The sequence below is a fragment of the Centroberyx gerrardi genome, chromosome 22, assembly GCF_048128805.1.
Source record: "Centroberyx gerrardi isolate f3 chromosome 22, fCenGer3.hap1.cur.20231027, whole genome shotgun sequence".
Lineage (NCBI taxonomy): Eukaryota > Metazoa > Chordata > Actinopteri > Beryciformes > Berycidae > Centroberyx > Centroberyx gerrardi.
The window spans coordinates 13,241,959-13,254,983 of NC_136018.1; the positions used below are offsets into that span (position 1 = coordinate 13,241,959).

General features: G+C 44.2%; 1 protein-coding gene across 2 annotated transcripts in view; it reads left to right on the top strand.

Moving 5' to 3' along the window:
• Positions 1-13,025, top strand: part of pola1 (polymerase (DNA directed), alpha 1) — a 57,252-nt gene extending 44,227 nt beyond the window's left edge. For both annotated transcript variants that reach the window (XM_078291405.1, XM_078291406.1), the window contains exons 36-37: positions 3,433-3,529; positions 11,584-13,025. In XM_078291405.1, the coding sequence (XP_078147531.1) occupies positions 3,433-3,529; positions 11,584-11,720 (234 nt within the window). In that variant the 3' untranslated portion in view covers positions 11,721-13,025. The remainder of the gene's footprint in view (positions 1-3,432; positions 3,530-11,583) is intronic.

The window sequence follows — 13,025 nt, forward strand, 5'->3', positions numbered from 1 at the left end:
CTTTTCTTTCTCTTTCTCTCCCCGTCCCTCCTTAGCTCTTACACTCATTCTCTTTTCTCCCTGGCTTGCTCTCTCTCCTCCTCTTACCCTCCCTCTCTCTCTCTCTTTTTCTCCCCTCGTTTTATTGATGTACGCTCAGGCGCCCATTAGAGCTCCCTTTTTCCCTCTAGTGGAAATTGCAGCATGTTAATTTTCACACAAATTACGGCAATAGCAGGTATCTCTATTTGATACATTATAGCGGGAGCAATCAGAGATAATTGAGTGCCTTTCAGAGGGAGACGGCTGCATTCACTGCCGGCTCAAAGCCGCCCCATTATCGCCTAATCGCTCTTTAAACACTGAATTTCGCCGAACAAAAATTCTTGTCATAATTTTGCTTAAGTGTATTTGGAAATCACAGTCCTTTGAGCGAGGATAATTGAAATCAAATCCCTTTCACTGGAGCTGACATTTCTACATTTCCCCCCAATTGAAATTAATTTCAAAAATTGAGCATGAATATCTTCAAATAGCAGGCAATTATGCCTTTCAATGGGAAGAAATTACCGGTGCTGAATCGTTGGAGGCTTGCGGGCGAGAGCACCAGTTAAATGCCTTTGTTTCCCGCCGTGTTTGCCTAGTAAAGATTTACATATATTGACTCATTATGGTGTCTTGTGAAGCCGATCGGCGTGACTACCACAACCGGCAATAACGCTCATCGCATCTAAAAAGCTCAAGAGTTTTAAAGCCTTGTGGTCTCACAGCTGAGGAGAAATGTATGTTTGTTTCTCTCCATCTCTCTCTCTCTCTCTCTCTCTCTCTCTCTCTCTCTCTCTCTCTCTCTCTCTCTCTCTCCCCATCTCACTCCCTCTCTCTTGCTGCAGCTGCAGTTATGTGTGGGTTGGATATTGTAGGTTCAGTATTTACAACGCGTGTTTGCGGCAGAGCTGCAGAAGAGTAGGTTCACAGGGGAAAGTGTATAGCGCCGAGGCCTTGTTTGTGTTATTGGTGCTGTGATATTTTCATCCACTGCCCATTTAAGCCATATCCAAGATAGGGAATTGCATAGTTGTAGTTTTTTCAGCAGCACATCCATTATCAGCCTGGTGTGTTTTTGTTTTCTTTGGTCCTTACTGTTGTCGGTCCTTCCATACATATTGTCTGACTCTACCTTTTCATTAACTGCTTTAGTGTATACTTGAGCGACAATATAGTGCACCAAGTTCTTCAGAGGTCGGAGATGTGGATGTGTGTGTGTGTCCTAAAGGATAGAGTCAGGTGTTTTTAAGACTGAGGAAATCTGAGTGCTCCTTCTATTGAGCTGTGGCGGGCCATTTTAGACTGTTGCTCTGTGATCTGGACCCATTTGTATGACTTATCCTTTTCTTTTCCTTTCCTTATTTTTTCTTCATTTCTTCCATTCATCCTCTGTCACCATTCTCTCGCTCTCTTTTTCTTTCCCATGCGCGCGCGTCTCCCGTTGCCGTGAGGCTTAACTGTGTTTGTGTGTGTGTGTTTGTGCATGCGTTGGGGTGTCGGGGAGGTGGGAGTCAGTCGGGGAAGAGGGAGGCAAAGGAGCAAGGGGTTCGAGGTGGGGGCTGGGGGGTCCTACGCTCCCGGGAGAGAGGCAATTTCACAGCTGGTTTGCTCCTTAGGCAGTCAGGCTGAAAATGCTGCAGATTTGTGGAGCAAATTGAAATGGTGTCAGTGCAGGAACAAAGCGCTGAGCCGAATGACGAGGTAGGTGTGTGTGTGTGTATGTGTGAGGGAGTGTGAGGGAGGGTTGAGGGGCTCTAAATTCAATAACGACCCTGTAACATTTTAGCCACGCCTTTCTGACACCTGTCAGTCAATCCGCATTCAGTAACTGGCCCGCCCACAATCAGCATTATATTGTTTGAATGTGTGCGCGAGTGTGTGTGCCTGTGTACGTTTTATTTTCGAGAGGAAGAAGTGGTGTGTGCTGTTTGTGCCGACCGAGCTAGTTCAACCTTGGCAACCGTAACCGAGGCTCCATTATGGGATGTGCATGGTTTGGTTGTTGACCAGGCGGTGCATCAACGGTCAACAGCTGTGCGTGCCATGTGGGCAGCCATAGAAAGCCATTAAACACACGTGTACACACACAAACACACACACACACACACAGTGTACCTATGTATAGTCTGCATTTAGTTGCATTAGATACTCTTGCCACTTGATTATGTGACAGCAGTTAAACTGAAATTACAATTACGCACATTGCCGATTGGCAGGTATAATGGGCGCACACACACACACAGATACTCGCACACACAGAGGAATTGTCAGGGGCTTCTTCCTGGTGGTAATAATAAAGCACTCTGCACACACCTGATGGCAGTGTGGGGTCGGGGCGTAGCGTGCCCTCTCCAGCGTAGCAGGGAAATGACGAGCCAATAACTGCAATTAAACATGCAGTATAATGGCTAATCAAATTGACAGCCTCGGCTGTTCGCATGCCTCTCTCACAATGGCTTATCACAACAAACTATTATGAGGGAGGGTATTTCAGGCCCGATCCCCTCTTTTCTTTCTCTCTCTTTCTTTCTGTCTCTGTTTCTCTCTCTCCCTCTCATTTCTTTCTGTATCTTTCCCCTTTCTCTCTCTTTTTTTCCTTCTCTCTCTCTCTCTCTCCCTCCCACCACTCTGTCTCGCTCATCCTCTCAGTCTCTCTTTCTCTCTCTCTCCCTCTGGCAGGCTGTCGGGCGGCTCCAGTTAATTGCAATGGAGATTAACAAAGCAAGCAAATTTGTTTTCTGGCTTTACTATGTCACGGAGAGGAAGGGAGATTGTTTTAGGGAGGTGCAGAGTAGACACACTAGCGGGGTACACATTGGTTGAGTCTCATCCAAACTACCTGTTTTTCAAACTGGTAAACTAAATCGATTCATCTGTTTTGTACATTTTCTTACCCTGTCATAATGTTAACAACTTGGATTTTTACACATTTGGCTGACACTCATACACAGTCATTAGATCATAAAATGGCACAAATTAATAACTTTGTAATGCAAACAGGCATTTAAAGAGACATTAGTAGGAAGAGAGGAAAGGGAGAAGAGAGAAGGAAGGAAGCAAGACAGGAAAAGTAGGGAGAGGAGAAAGGGAAAGTAGAGGGAAAAGATGACGAGAGAAAGCAGGTAGGAGGGGGAGAAGAAAGTGGAGAGGGGTTAGCTCTTCTATTAGCTGGATGCGTTTTGAGGTGGATTTTCTAAACAAAAGTTAGACATTGCCTACCTCAAGACCGCTATACACCATGAGCCAACAAAGCTTTTGCCACAATGCAGTATTCATCTGAGAGTGTCAGGTTTTGGTTTTGTTTGGCTTTGGCATGGTTGTGTGTGTGATGGTGCAATGCTGCAGTGGTTTGTGTTGTACAAGTAGTGTTGCTCTAATTGTGTGTGTGTGTGTGTGTTCTCTCCACAGTACTCTGAGAAGGCCCTGTACAACCAGCTCTGCTTCTACAGGTTCATCTTTGACTGGGACCATGCAGTTGCCAAAGTACTACAGAATGAAGACAGAAGTAAGGACACATGCACACACACACTCTGCACAGCATTGCAGTACTGCTATAGGATTGTACCACTTTCTATTGGTATTTCTTGTGCCCACCCTTCAAAAATATATAGATTCATAAAATTAGTTAATTAATTCTAAGTTCTGTATAATATTAGTTGTGAAATCATTCCTTTTCTCTCATTTTTTTATTGTTTTTGTCATTATTCCACACTACCGCCTTTGGAACTGAAATCAAGTTGCTAGAAATTGAAGTTGACATTTTGCTGTCCTAACAATACTACTTCACAAATACACATACACCATAGCATTAGCAATCAATGGCTCAACTTAAACCTTTTACACAGGCTGCACTTACAATATTCACCATTGATGGCGCACACACACACACACACACACACACACACACACACGCTCACAAGCAGACAGCGAGCGGACTATGGGCATTGGATATGGGGGGGGGTTAAGGACATTCAGCTCCTCGAGTCGACAGCCCTAATTTAGGAGACGGATTCAATCACACACACATACAGAATGCAAAACGCTCCAATCACTGGAAGAAAGAAGGAAAGAGCCCTCCATCTCTCTCCCTCTACCCCTACCCTCACTGTCCATCTCTACCTCTTTCTCTCTTTCTCTCTCTCTCTCCTTTCTCTCTCTCTCTCTCTCTCTCCCCCTCTTGGACAGGCACTCGTTTGGCTGTGTTGATTGAAAACAGGTTTTAGATTTGGGGAAATGATAGGGGGAGTAATGGGCGCGCTGACGAAAGGATAGCCCTTCTCCTATAATGGGACATGGAGCGTATATTTCCCCCCTTGGACCCAAATAGACGCTACTCCAGCGCTCTGGGCGCGCTCAGTAGGCGTCAGCCACAAGGCCTCTTTCCCCATAGTCCTCCCTGATTGATGTCACTTGATTAGAAAGGGCCGCTGGACCGAGTGATTTATTTATTTGATTAAATATTTATGTATGTACGTTATTTATGTATGTATGCCTGAATTGTGCGAGTGTGTGTGCCAGCCAGGACCGGAGTGAGGGAGCGAAAGAGCGAGACAGCAGAGGTAAATATAACGTGTAATCAACAGATGACCACTCAGAAGATGGAGGGAGCTGAAATAGAGGGATTGGGCCAGTGGAGAGGAGGGGGGGAAGGGAAGGAGTGCTAACATGATTATAGCCTCGATTTTTGCTTTCTTTTATTTCTATCTTTTCCTAGATGTGGGAAATCATCGCCAATCAATTCTTGACTTGCCTCCTTTCTTTCTGTTCCCGTTTGTTGCAATTTTTTTTGGTCTGCTTCTTGGCATTGTGTTCTTGGGTTTCAGTCGGAATTTGTAACTCACAATATAATACAACACTTTTGGAATTTGACAATTTTGCTCACAGGTTACCGTACATATAGAGCGCACCGTATACATGTCATCTATGTAGAAGCACAGCGACGGCCACAAAGCGAGTGAGGGTTAAGCATACACTACATGGTACGTGGTTGTGCAGTAAGTTTAGCGACTTGTAGCAGTCAGTTGACAGTCTGCTGCTACCAGATCAGTTTATGTCTCCAGGAATCAGTCCAGACGAAGTGCTAGGCCACATCAGATTCACTATTCTTAAAAAAAACATTAGGCCGTGCTCTCACCTTAGTATTTCAGAATCAGAAGCACTGTAATTGCCAACTACAATAATGTCACCAATAGGTGTTGAAGACATTGTTACAGTCAATTCCCTGACACGTGGTACAGCACCTTACATACAGTGCAATATATGGACATTTGAAAATGTGTAAGACAAATCAATCATTATTATATCACTTTACATGTTTAGATTCAATAGCAATGTGCATTTGCGCTACATGGCATTCTGTATGATTGCAACTGTAGAGGGAAGTGTAGTGAGTGTCTACTTGTGCATTGGTCCAGTGTACCATGTGGTATTGACTACTTTCACAGAGTAGGAGAGACGCAGGAGAGAAGGTTCTGGAGGGATTCGATCATAGGCCCCACAGGGGCACATTTGGTCCCGGAGCCACTTAACCACTCCACCGTCACCGGACACCACCATGTTTACTTGTTACTGGCTCTGTCAGCCCTGGAGAAGCGAGTACGATCCTCTTTTCTCTGAGCTGTCAGCCCCGGCGATCAAATCGTCCATGTTCCTGTCAGTGGTTTGGTTTTCTAAACACGAAGTCCACCGGTGTCACCGCATCGTCCCCAAAATCTGTGTGAGAGACAGAGGATGTGGCTGTGTCTTGTCTGTTACACCCAATACTGTTCCACTACTGGCTTTGTTCAGCCCCGCCCAACAATCTACAGAGTTAAAATTCACAACAAGTCTACAGGTTCTCTACAGGTTCACTGTGGGGCCACAAAAAAAGTGAAACTGTACACCTGTGCAGGATTGTAGTGGTGGCTAAACCTACCTGAACCCAGTTTAAAGTATAAATTGTCAGTAAGCCAATGTAAATAGAATACCAACTACATCACTGTATCTAATGCCGCGTTCAGGTCATATTGGAATAAGCAACAGAACAGGATGACATCTCATTGCTACAACTTGGAAGCGGTCAAGTGTTTAACTCGTTAGAACGCCCACATCCAAAATATTTCATGTTTATAAATTTAAAATCAACCATAACTGCACTGAAGCAGACATTACTCACTTTTTATAAATAGCTGATTGTATTTCTATGAATAAAACTGGTAATTTTGATTATTACCTTGGACTGCCAACATCGATGCAGTGCAGTATTTGCCGCTTGTGTTAACACACTTTCGCAATTCGTGACACCAAGTGGCAGAGAAAAACGCACGTCCTACTTGTATATACCACTAGGAGGCTATTGTGAAAGTTTTTTCCCAGATGTCAAGGTCTGATTTCTGGAAAATCCGAATAAGTATGGAAGCATGTATGGGTCTGTGTGTGTGCGTGTGTGTGTGTGTGTGTGTGTATGCGCGCACATGTGTGGATGGGTGTTTGAATATATATGTGTTCATATGACTGAGCAGTCCTGTCTGACTCTGATACACAACCCTAAAACCCAACTACTGGCTCTTTTCAACACTGACAAACCAGTCTCTCCACCAGACGATTAATGTCCAACACAGACACACACACACGTAAATGCAGTACATACCTCTGCTTTTCTCAAATGGAGGAGGATGCATGTATATGCACACACACATGCTGCTGTAAAGTATAGGTTTAAGGTGTTATCCCTCGGTCCTGGGGCAGTAATACCCCATATTACTACATTACACACCCAGGGGCCACACTGCTCAGATTACAGGGAGGAGAGCATACAATCCTATACACTCTACTACTTTGTGTGTGTGTATCTGTGCATAGTGTCTCTCTATGTGGGAGAGTGTGTATATGCCGATACGCATTTATGTTTTTGCAGTTGTGTGTAGATTATGTCAAGTTTATATTCTCACATTGTCTTTCTCACAGTCACATCACTATACAGCTTTATAAGCTGTATAGTGATGTGACTGTGAGAAAGACAATGTGCACTATACAGCTTTATAAGCTGTATAGTGTATAGCAGTTGTCAGCTTTCACTACTACCACTACAACACTCTGTTAGACTTTCTGCTGGTGGAGGAGAGCTTTGTTTAAAAGGTACTTTGCTTTGGTAGAACATTTAAACTTTTTAGCATGCATATCACAATGTGACATCATGATCAGTCAAACACCAATGTGCACCAGAGATCAGTGTTTTTGAGCTTTGGTGTTGATGAATGTAATCAGGTAAAATTGTCTATATGATAATGGACACAGAATCTTTTTTTAGTCTAGACTAGGTTTTCCAAATATAACTGAGTGGCATGCTGTGTGTGACTACAGGTATCCAAGGCAGCCAATGTTGGCATTTGACTTTTCATAAAATCATGAGGGTATGTGCGTTTTAAAAGTTGAAATGTGAAATATGAAATATTCCTTTCACACCTTGTTTGTGTTTTTAGTAAACCACAGCATCTATACTGCAATGTAATTTTGATTAAATCAGAGTGTGTGTGGTTTGCCTAGCCGTTTTGAATAGTCTGAATATGTGTTTACACGTGTACTGAACACTTGCACGTATTAAAGTAAAATAGCTCAACATAAAAGGGCTCTGAGTCGACGTTGACTGAAATCTGATCAGACTGGATGTGCACACTGCAGTCCTACAGTGCATCTCTGCTTTCTGTGTGTGTGTGTGTGTGTGTGTGTGTGTGTGTGCGCATGCGTGTGTGCCTTCGTCTTATCTACATGTACGTTGCATTTTTGTGCCTGATTGCTGCGACTGAGTAAAACATGGAGGTAATTTCGCCCGCTGCAGGAGATCTCTAATAGATTATACACACACACACCCCTGTTCCACGCACACACGCACACACACTGACAAAACATACTGTCCCTTCCTTAGCTGGAAACATCCCGTATCAATGACTTTCAAATCATTTCATGTCAGTTTTCTTTTCTCCCTCTCTCCTCCCCTCTCTCTCTTTTCACCCCCCCCCCCCCCCCCCCCCCCCCTCCTCCTCAATCTATCTGTTGCCTTTCTCTTCCCTCCACTACCATCCTTCTGACACCCCCCCCCCCCCTCCTCCAGGTCTCAATCTTGAGTGTGGGCAGTATGATTGCGTGTGTGAGCAATAATGTAATTTTGCCGCATTGATAAAATATAAATTGTCCTTGAGCTGCGCTTTTCTAATGATCCATTTACCGACAGCTTCCCCGCCACCTCTCCAGCGCTCTGCATTTTGTGCTCCTCTACCCTCCCACTCCTCTTCCTCTCACTCTCTCTATCTCTCTCTCTCCATCTTCTTTCTGCCCTCCTCCTTTCCTCCTCTCCATCCCTGCCTCCCTTTTTCTCTCTCTCTCTCTCTCTCTACCCCCTCCCTCCATTTTCTTGCCTCCCTCTCTCTCTCCTCATCTTCCCTCTCCCCTCCCTTTCTCCAGCGGTACAAAGCGGGGTGGCAAAATCCGCGGGTGCGATTGTCAAATCAATTATTCATTCTGTGCAATTACACTCACACAAAGAAGTTTCCCTGTGCTCCGAGTGGTGATTAAATTAACTGCTATTCCAGCTGCCCGTCGCCACCAGCCTAATAGAATATTCATGGAGGCGGCCGACAGAATGGCCGATCTCCATTAACTTCATCATGCTCACTTAATTACAGGCTTGTTATTGTATTTACACCTAGTTAGAGCGTGCAGAGCCCCGATCTACTCGCGCCCGGCACCGCCAGAGTGTGCGTGAGTGTGTGACAACACCTAGTTAGAGCAAAGATAACCCCTGATACACTCACTGTGCCAGTAGTCGGTGTGTATGTGTATGTGTCCATTTGAGTGCGAGTCCATGTGAATGTGTGTGTGTGAGAGAGAGAGAGAGAGAGATGGTGTCTGGGTTTACATCAGACAAGCCACATCAGGCACAATTTTCTGTCCAGTGCAATTAGATAGGCCAAGTTTTCTGAATGTAAAGCTACATGGGAGAGAGAGTAGATTTGCTGTCTATGTATGTATGCCTTCTATTCCTCTTGTCTGCTTTTCTCGTCATCTTCCGTCTTCCCCATCCCAGTTGGCTGTTCTTGCTTTCTTCTTTTTTTCACTCACTCCTCTCCTTTTTCCCTTTTTTGCGTATTGGCCTTCCCAGCAACCCCGTCTTCTCTCTTCCCTTTCTCCTTCCGCCCCGCACTCTCTCTTTAAGGGAGGCTATTTATTTGAACTGCACTCCCTACTGTGCTCCGACTTGCAGCGAGGTCTCTCTCTCTTTCTTTTCCTCTCTGTGACTCTTAAATCATTCTTTTATCTGTTCGCCACACAGTGATTGAGGTGGAAAAGAGAAAGGAGTGAGAAAGGGAGGAGAGAAGTGGGGGGGGAATTATTTTCTCCTACCTTTCAGAAATGATGACATGATTGCTTTCGCTTGATCATGCATCATCACCCCCTTCTATTCCTCAGATAAATAGACTAGTTTGCCCCTTTCTCTCTCTCTCTTTCTATCTCTATCTCTCTCTCTCTCGCTGTCTCTCTCTCTTTCTCCCTCCCCCTTTCTCCCTCCATCCCTGTCCTTGCTGAGATGAGGATTATCTGGTAATAGTTGCTGCTGACGTTTAAGTCAACCACACCAGCCTATTTGTGTGGGACTGTGTGTGTGTGTAAGTGTGTGATGATTATTTGTCGCATGGATGTTTTTTAGTTACCATGACTGTGTGTGTGTGTGTGAGCATGCATGCTTTTTAAGTGTTTAACTACCATCAATCGTCCCTGTGTATCTCTTCTTAGTGTGTGTGTGTGTGTGTGTGTGCATGCGCCCCTGCCTTACTGTTGATCTCTGTGTATCTAACCTTTGTTCCCTTGGGCAGTCAGTGGGCTAGTATTTATCCAGCAGCCACTAATGTAGTGGGCAGGAAGGACAGGACAGGAGATAGGGCTGTGGAGATGGCATGGACCTGACAGCCGGCCAGATGGAGGAATTGGTGTAGATATATATATTTATATATATGTGTATATAGGATCTGGATAGATAACACACACAGACACGCAAACAAAGTCACCTGTTTTAAATGCAGGTTTTCGTTTGTTTCCTAATGGCATTTTGTAATTGTTTTGAAAATTGCCCTATTAAGGATGATGATGCTTGTTGTTGTCATTACTCTTATTATTATTGGTGGTCAGTGTTGGGGGGGGTAACACATTACTAGAGTAGTTCTCTTACTTTTTTACTTTTTTGTCGGAACTAGTAACTTAACACATTAGTTTTTCCAATTCTTATAATCTGTTATTAATTACTTTTAAAACTCAGAATGTTGTTACCTTTATTTTTCTTTCATATTGTTTCATTTTTATAAGTGCAGTTTTTTTTTTTAAAGTAGAAAAAAGTGAAAATCCTGCAGTATCTCATGCAGACAAAAAAAAAGTCTAAGTATGCTTAGAAATCAGACTGGCTTACTATTTTAAAAACAGAACAGTACTCTTAAAACCGTGATCAAAAATTATATTGCTACAGCATGATTTTGAAGTGTGTAATGCAGATGTACTTTGTAAAGTAACTAGTTACTTTTGAAGGTACGTGACAAAGTAAATAACTAATTATTTGTAAAAGTAACTTTCCCCAACAATGTTGGCGATGGTGTTGTTTTTATTGTTATCAATATTATGTCAGACACACTCAGTGCTTGTCAATGGTAAGGGTTGCATTGCACAATACTCAATACTGTTGTAGAATCTCATTGCGAAGCCCTGAAGATACTGGTGGTACCAGAGATATTGAAGTATCATGAGCATCAAAATACATGGACCAAACATAAGTACCAACGTCTGTATTTTAAAGGCTATGATGACTAGTTCAGACTAGTCGAGACTTGGTTAGCTCGCTTATTTCCATTTGGCTGCTTCATCGAGGACTGCTCCAGTCAACAAACTATTAATTATCAAGCAGTTTGCTCTACTCTTTGCTGTGATATCGTGATATGGCTTGGTGTCATGATACTTGATCTAATGTAATACTTGGTGCTTGATATGATATTGTAAGGTTTTGGTTGGGTGACAACCCTGCTCAGGATAGTAGCTCACAGTGTTCTCTCTGGCCTTATTACGGCCCACCTGAGGGGATAACAGAGACATGGTATTGACTTCATGCTCTCATTGGGCTTTACTATCGATCTCATGGTCCTGTGTGTGTCCGTGTGTGTGTGTGTGTTGCCATCGACCCCTTGGTCCAATTCCGTGATCCCCCTCCCAACCCTCAAAGTGATAGCATTACTGACAACGCGTGGATCTGTTAGCTCTCCAGTTAAGGGTGAAACGCTCCTCAAAGTGTTTTACTAAAAAGACAAAGCCGCCTTGCTCTCTTCTCCTCTCATCGTAGGACTTGGGAGATCTTAAGTATAGGGATGGAGGGGGGTGAGAGTCATCCAGGAGTGAATTGTTCACAACTTTGAAATGCACACTGTAATACCAAGCTCTGAACCGCAATAGGCTGCAGTATTGACTTTGGCGCAGTTGAGGAATTGAATGATCTTCCAGTTGGAGGCTGACAATGATAACTCCCATTTTGTGCTGCTCTCTCCCCAGATCGTGCTAAGCTGTGGAAAGCAGAAAGGGAGGTGTACAAGAGGCTGAAGGAGGTGCCAGACAAGGCCCTGATCTCCAGCGGCTACTCGGAGGTTAACCTGGCCAAACTCTTCCAGGCCTTCACCTCCCTCAAGTAAACACACACACACACACACACACACACATACAAGACACAACGGCCCTTCACCTTCCTCTTCACGCCGCTCACTGACACCCAGACGGCTCCGACATCTGACTGACAGCTGGAGCGTCCAGCCAGGACGTGCGCCGAGGCACCGAAGACCCGCCTCTTCCGTTTTGGTGATATAAACGGGACCGGATTCTGGTGGACTTCATTCTCTGTACAAACACAACTCAACTGATAACGCATGGAAGGGTGTCAGAAACGTGTCTGTATATGTTTCTCATGTTAAACCACAGCTGTTTTTTTCTCTTGATTGTTTTTGTTGTTGTATGAACATCGCAGCGTTGCTTTAAATGAATCGTATTTGTGCGTATACAGGCGGTAATCCTTGTATGGGAGCGATTACAGGCACTCGCTATGACCTCCTAACCCCCATATCAGCTCTCGTGTATCTAATGGGACTATTAAGGAGCTGTTAAGATATGGCTAAAGACCCCATCACATCTTCCCCCTTCTCAAAGTCCTTCAAATAGACACTGCGTGTGCACACACACACACACACACACACGCACACATACTGACAGACTCATAGACTGTCACTCACTCATGACTTGACCCTGTCACCCCGACTCTGTATGGTAAAGGGGGGAAGCAATCAGACCTAAATGACTGTCCATTGTGTATGTGTGGTGGTATAGGGGTGAGTGGGGAGGGTAGTTATTGCCTGTGTGTGTGTGTGTGTGTGTGTGTGTGTGTAAAAATGACTTGTCCTCAGAGCAGCCAGTATACTCCAAAGCCCAGTAATTAGCCAATGATAGGGACCCCGGCCACTAAGACCACTGGATGCCTGCAGCGATCGGACACTTGTTCTGATTACCCCCATTCATCCCCAGTGAGTGTGTGTGAGTGAGAGAGAGAGACACTGAAAGAGTGTGTGTGTGTGTGTGTGTGTGTGCGTGCATGCATGTGTCAGAAGTGAGGATGAAAGGGAGAGGAGTAAGGAAGGTGGTGGCAGTGATGGGGTGAGGGAGGCCACAAGCGCCGTCGCCTCGCTCTTTTGTCTCCGTATCGAACAGCTGATCTCCTTTTCCTCCACTGCCTCTGTTTAAGTGATGTCATTTCATCCCTTTCACTTCTTTTTTTTTTACTCTGTGCAGATTGTGTTTTAATGCGTGTAATTTTCTATGTATCCGACTTGTATTGCTCAGGAGGGTTTAGGTAATGATTTTTTTTTTTTTTTTTGTAATAACTAGAATATTTCAGATTGGGTATTTTGATATTGATGAGAACCTTTTGATACTGAAACCTCAATAAAAAG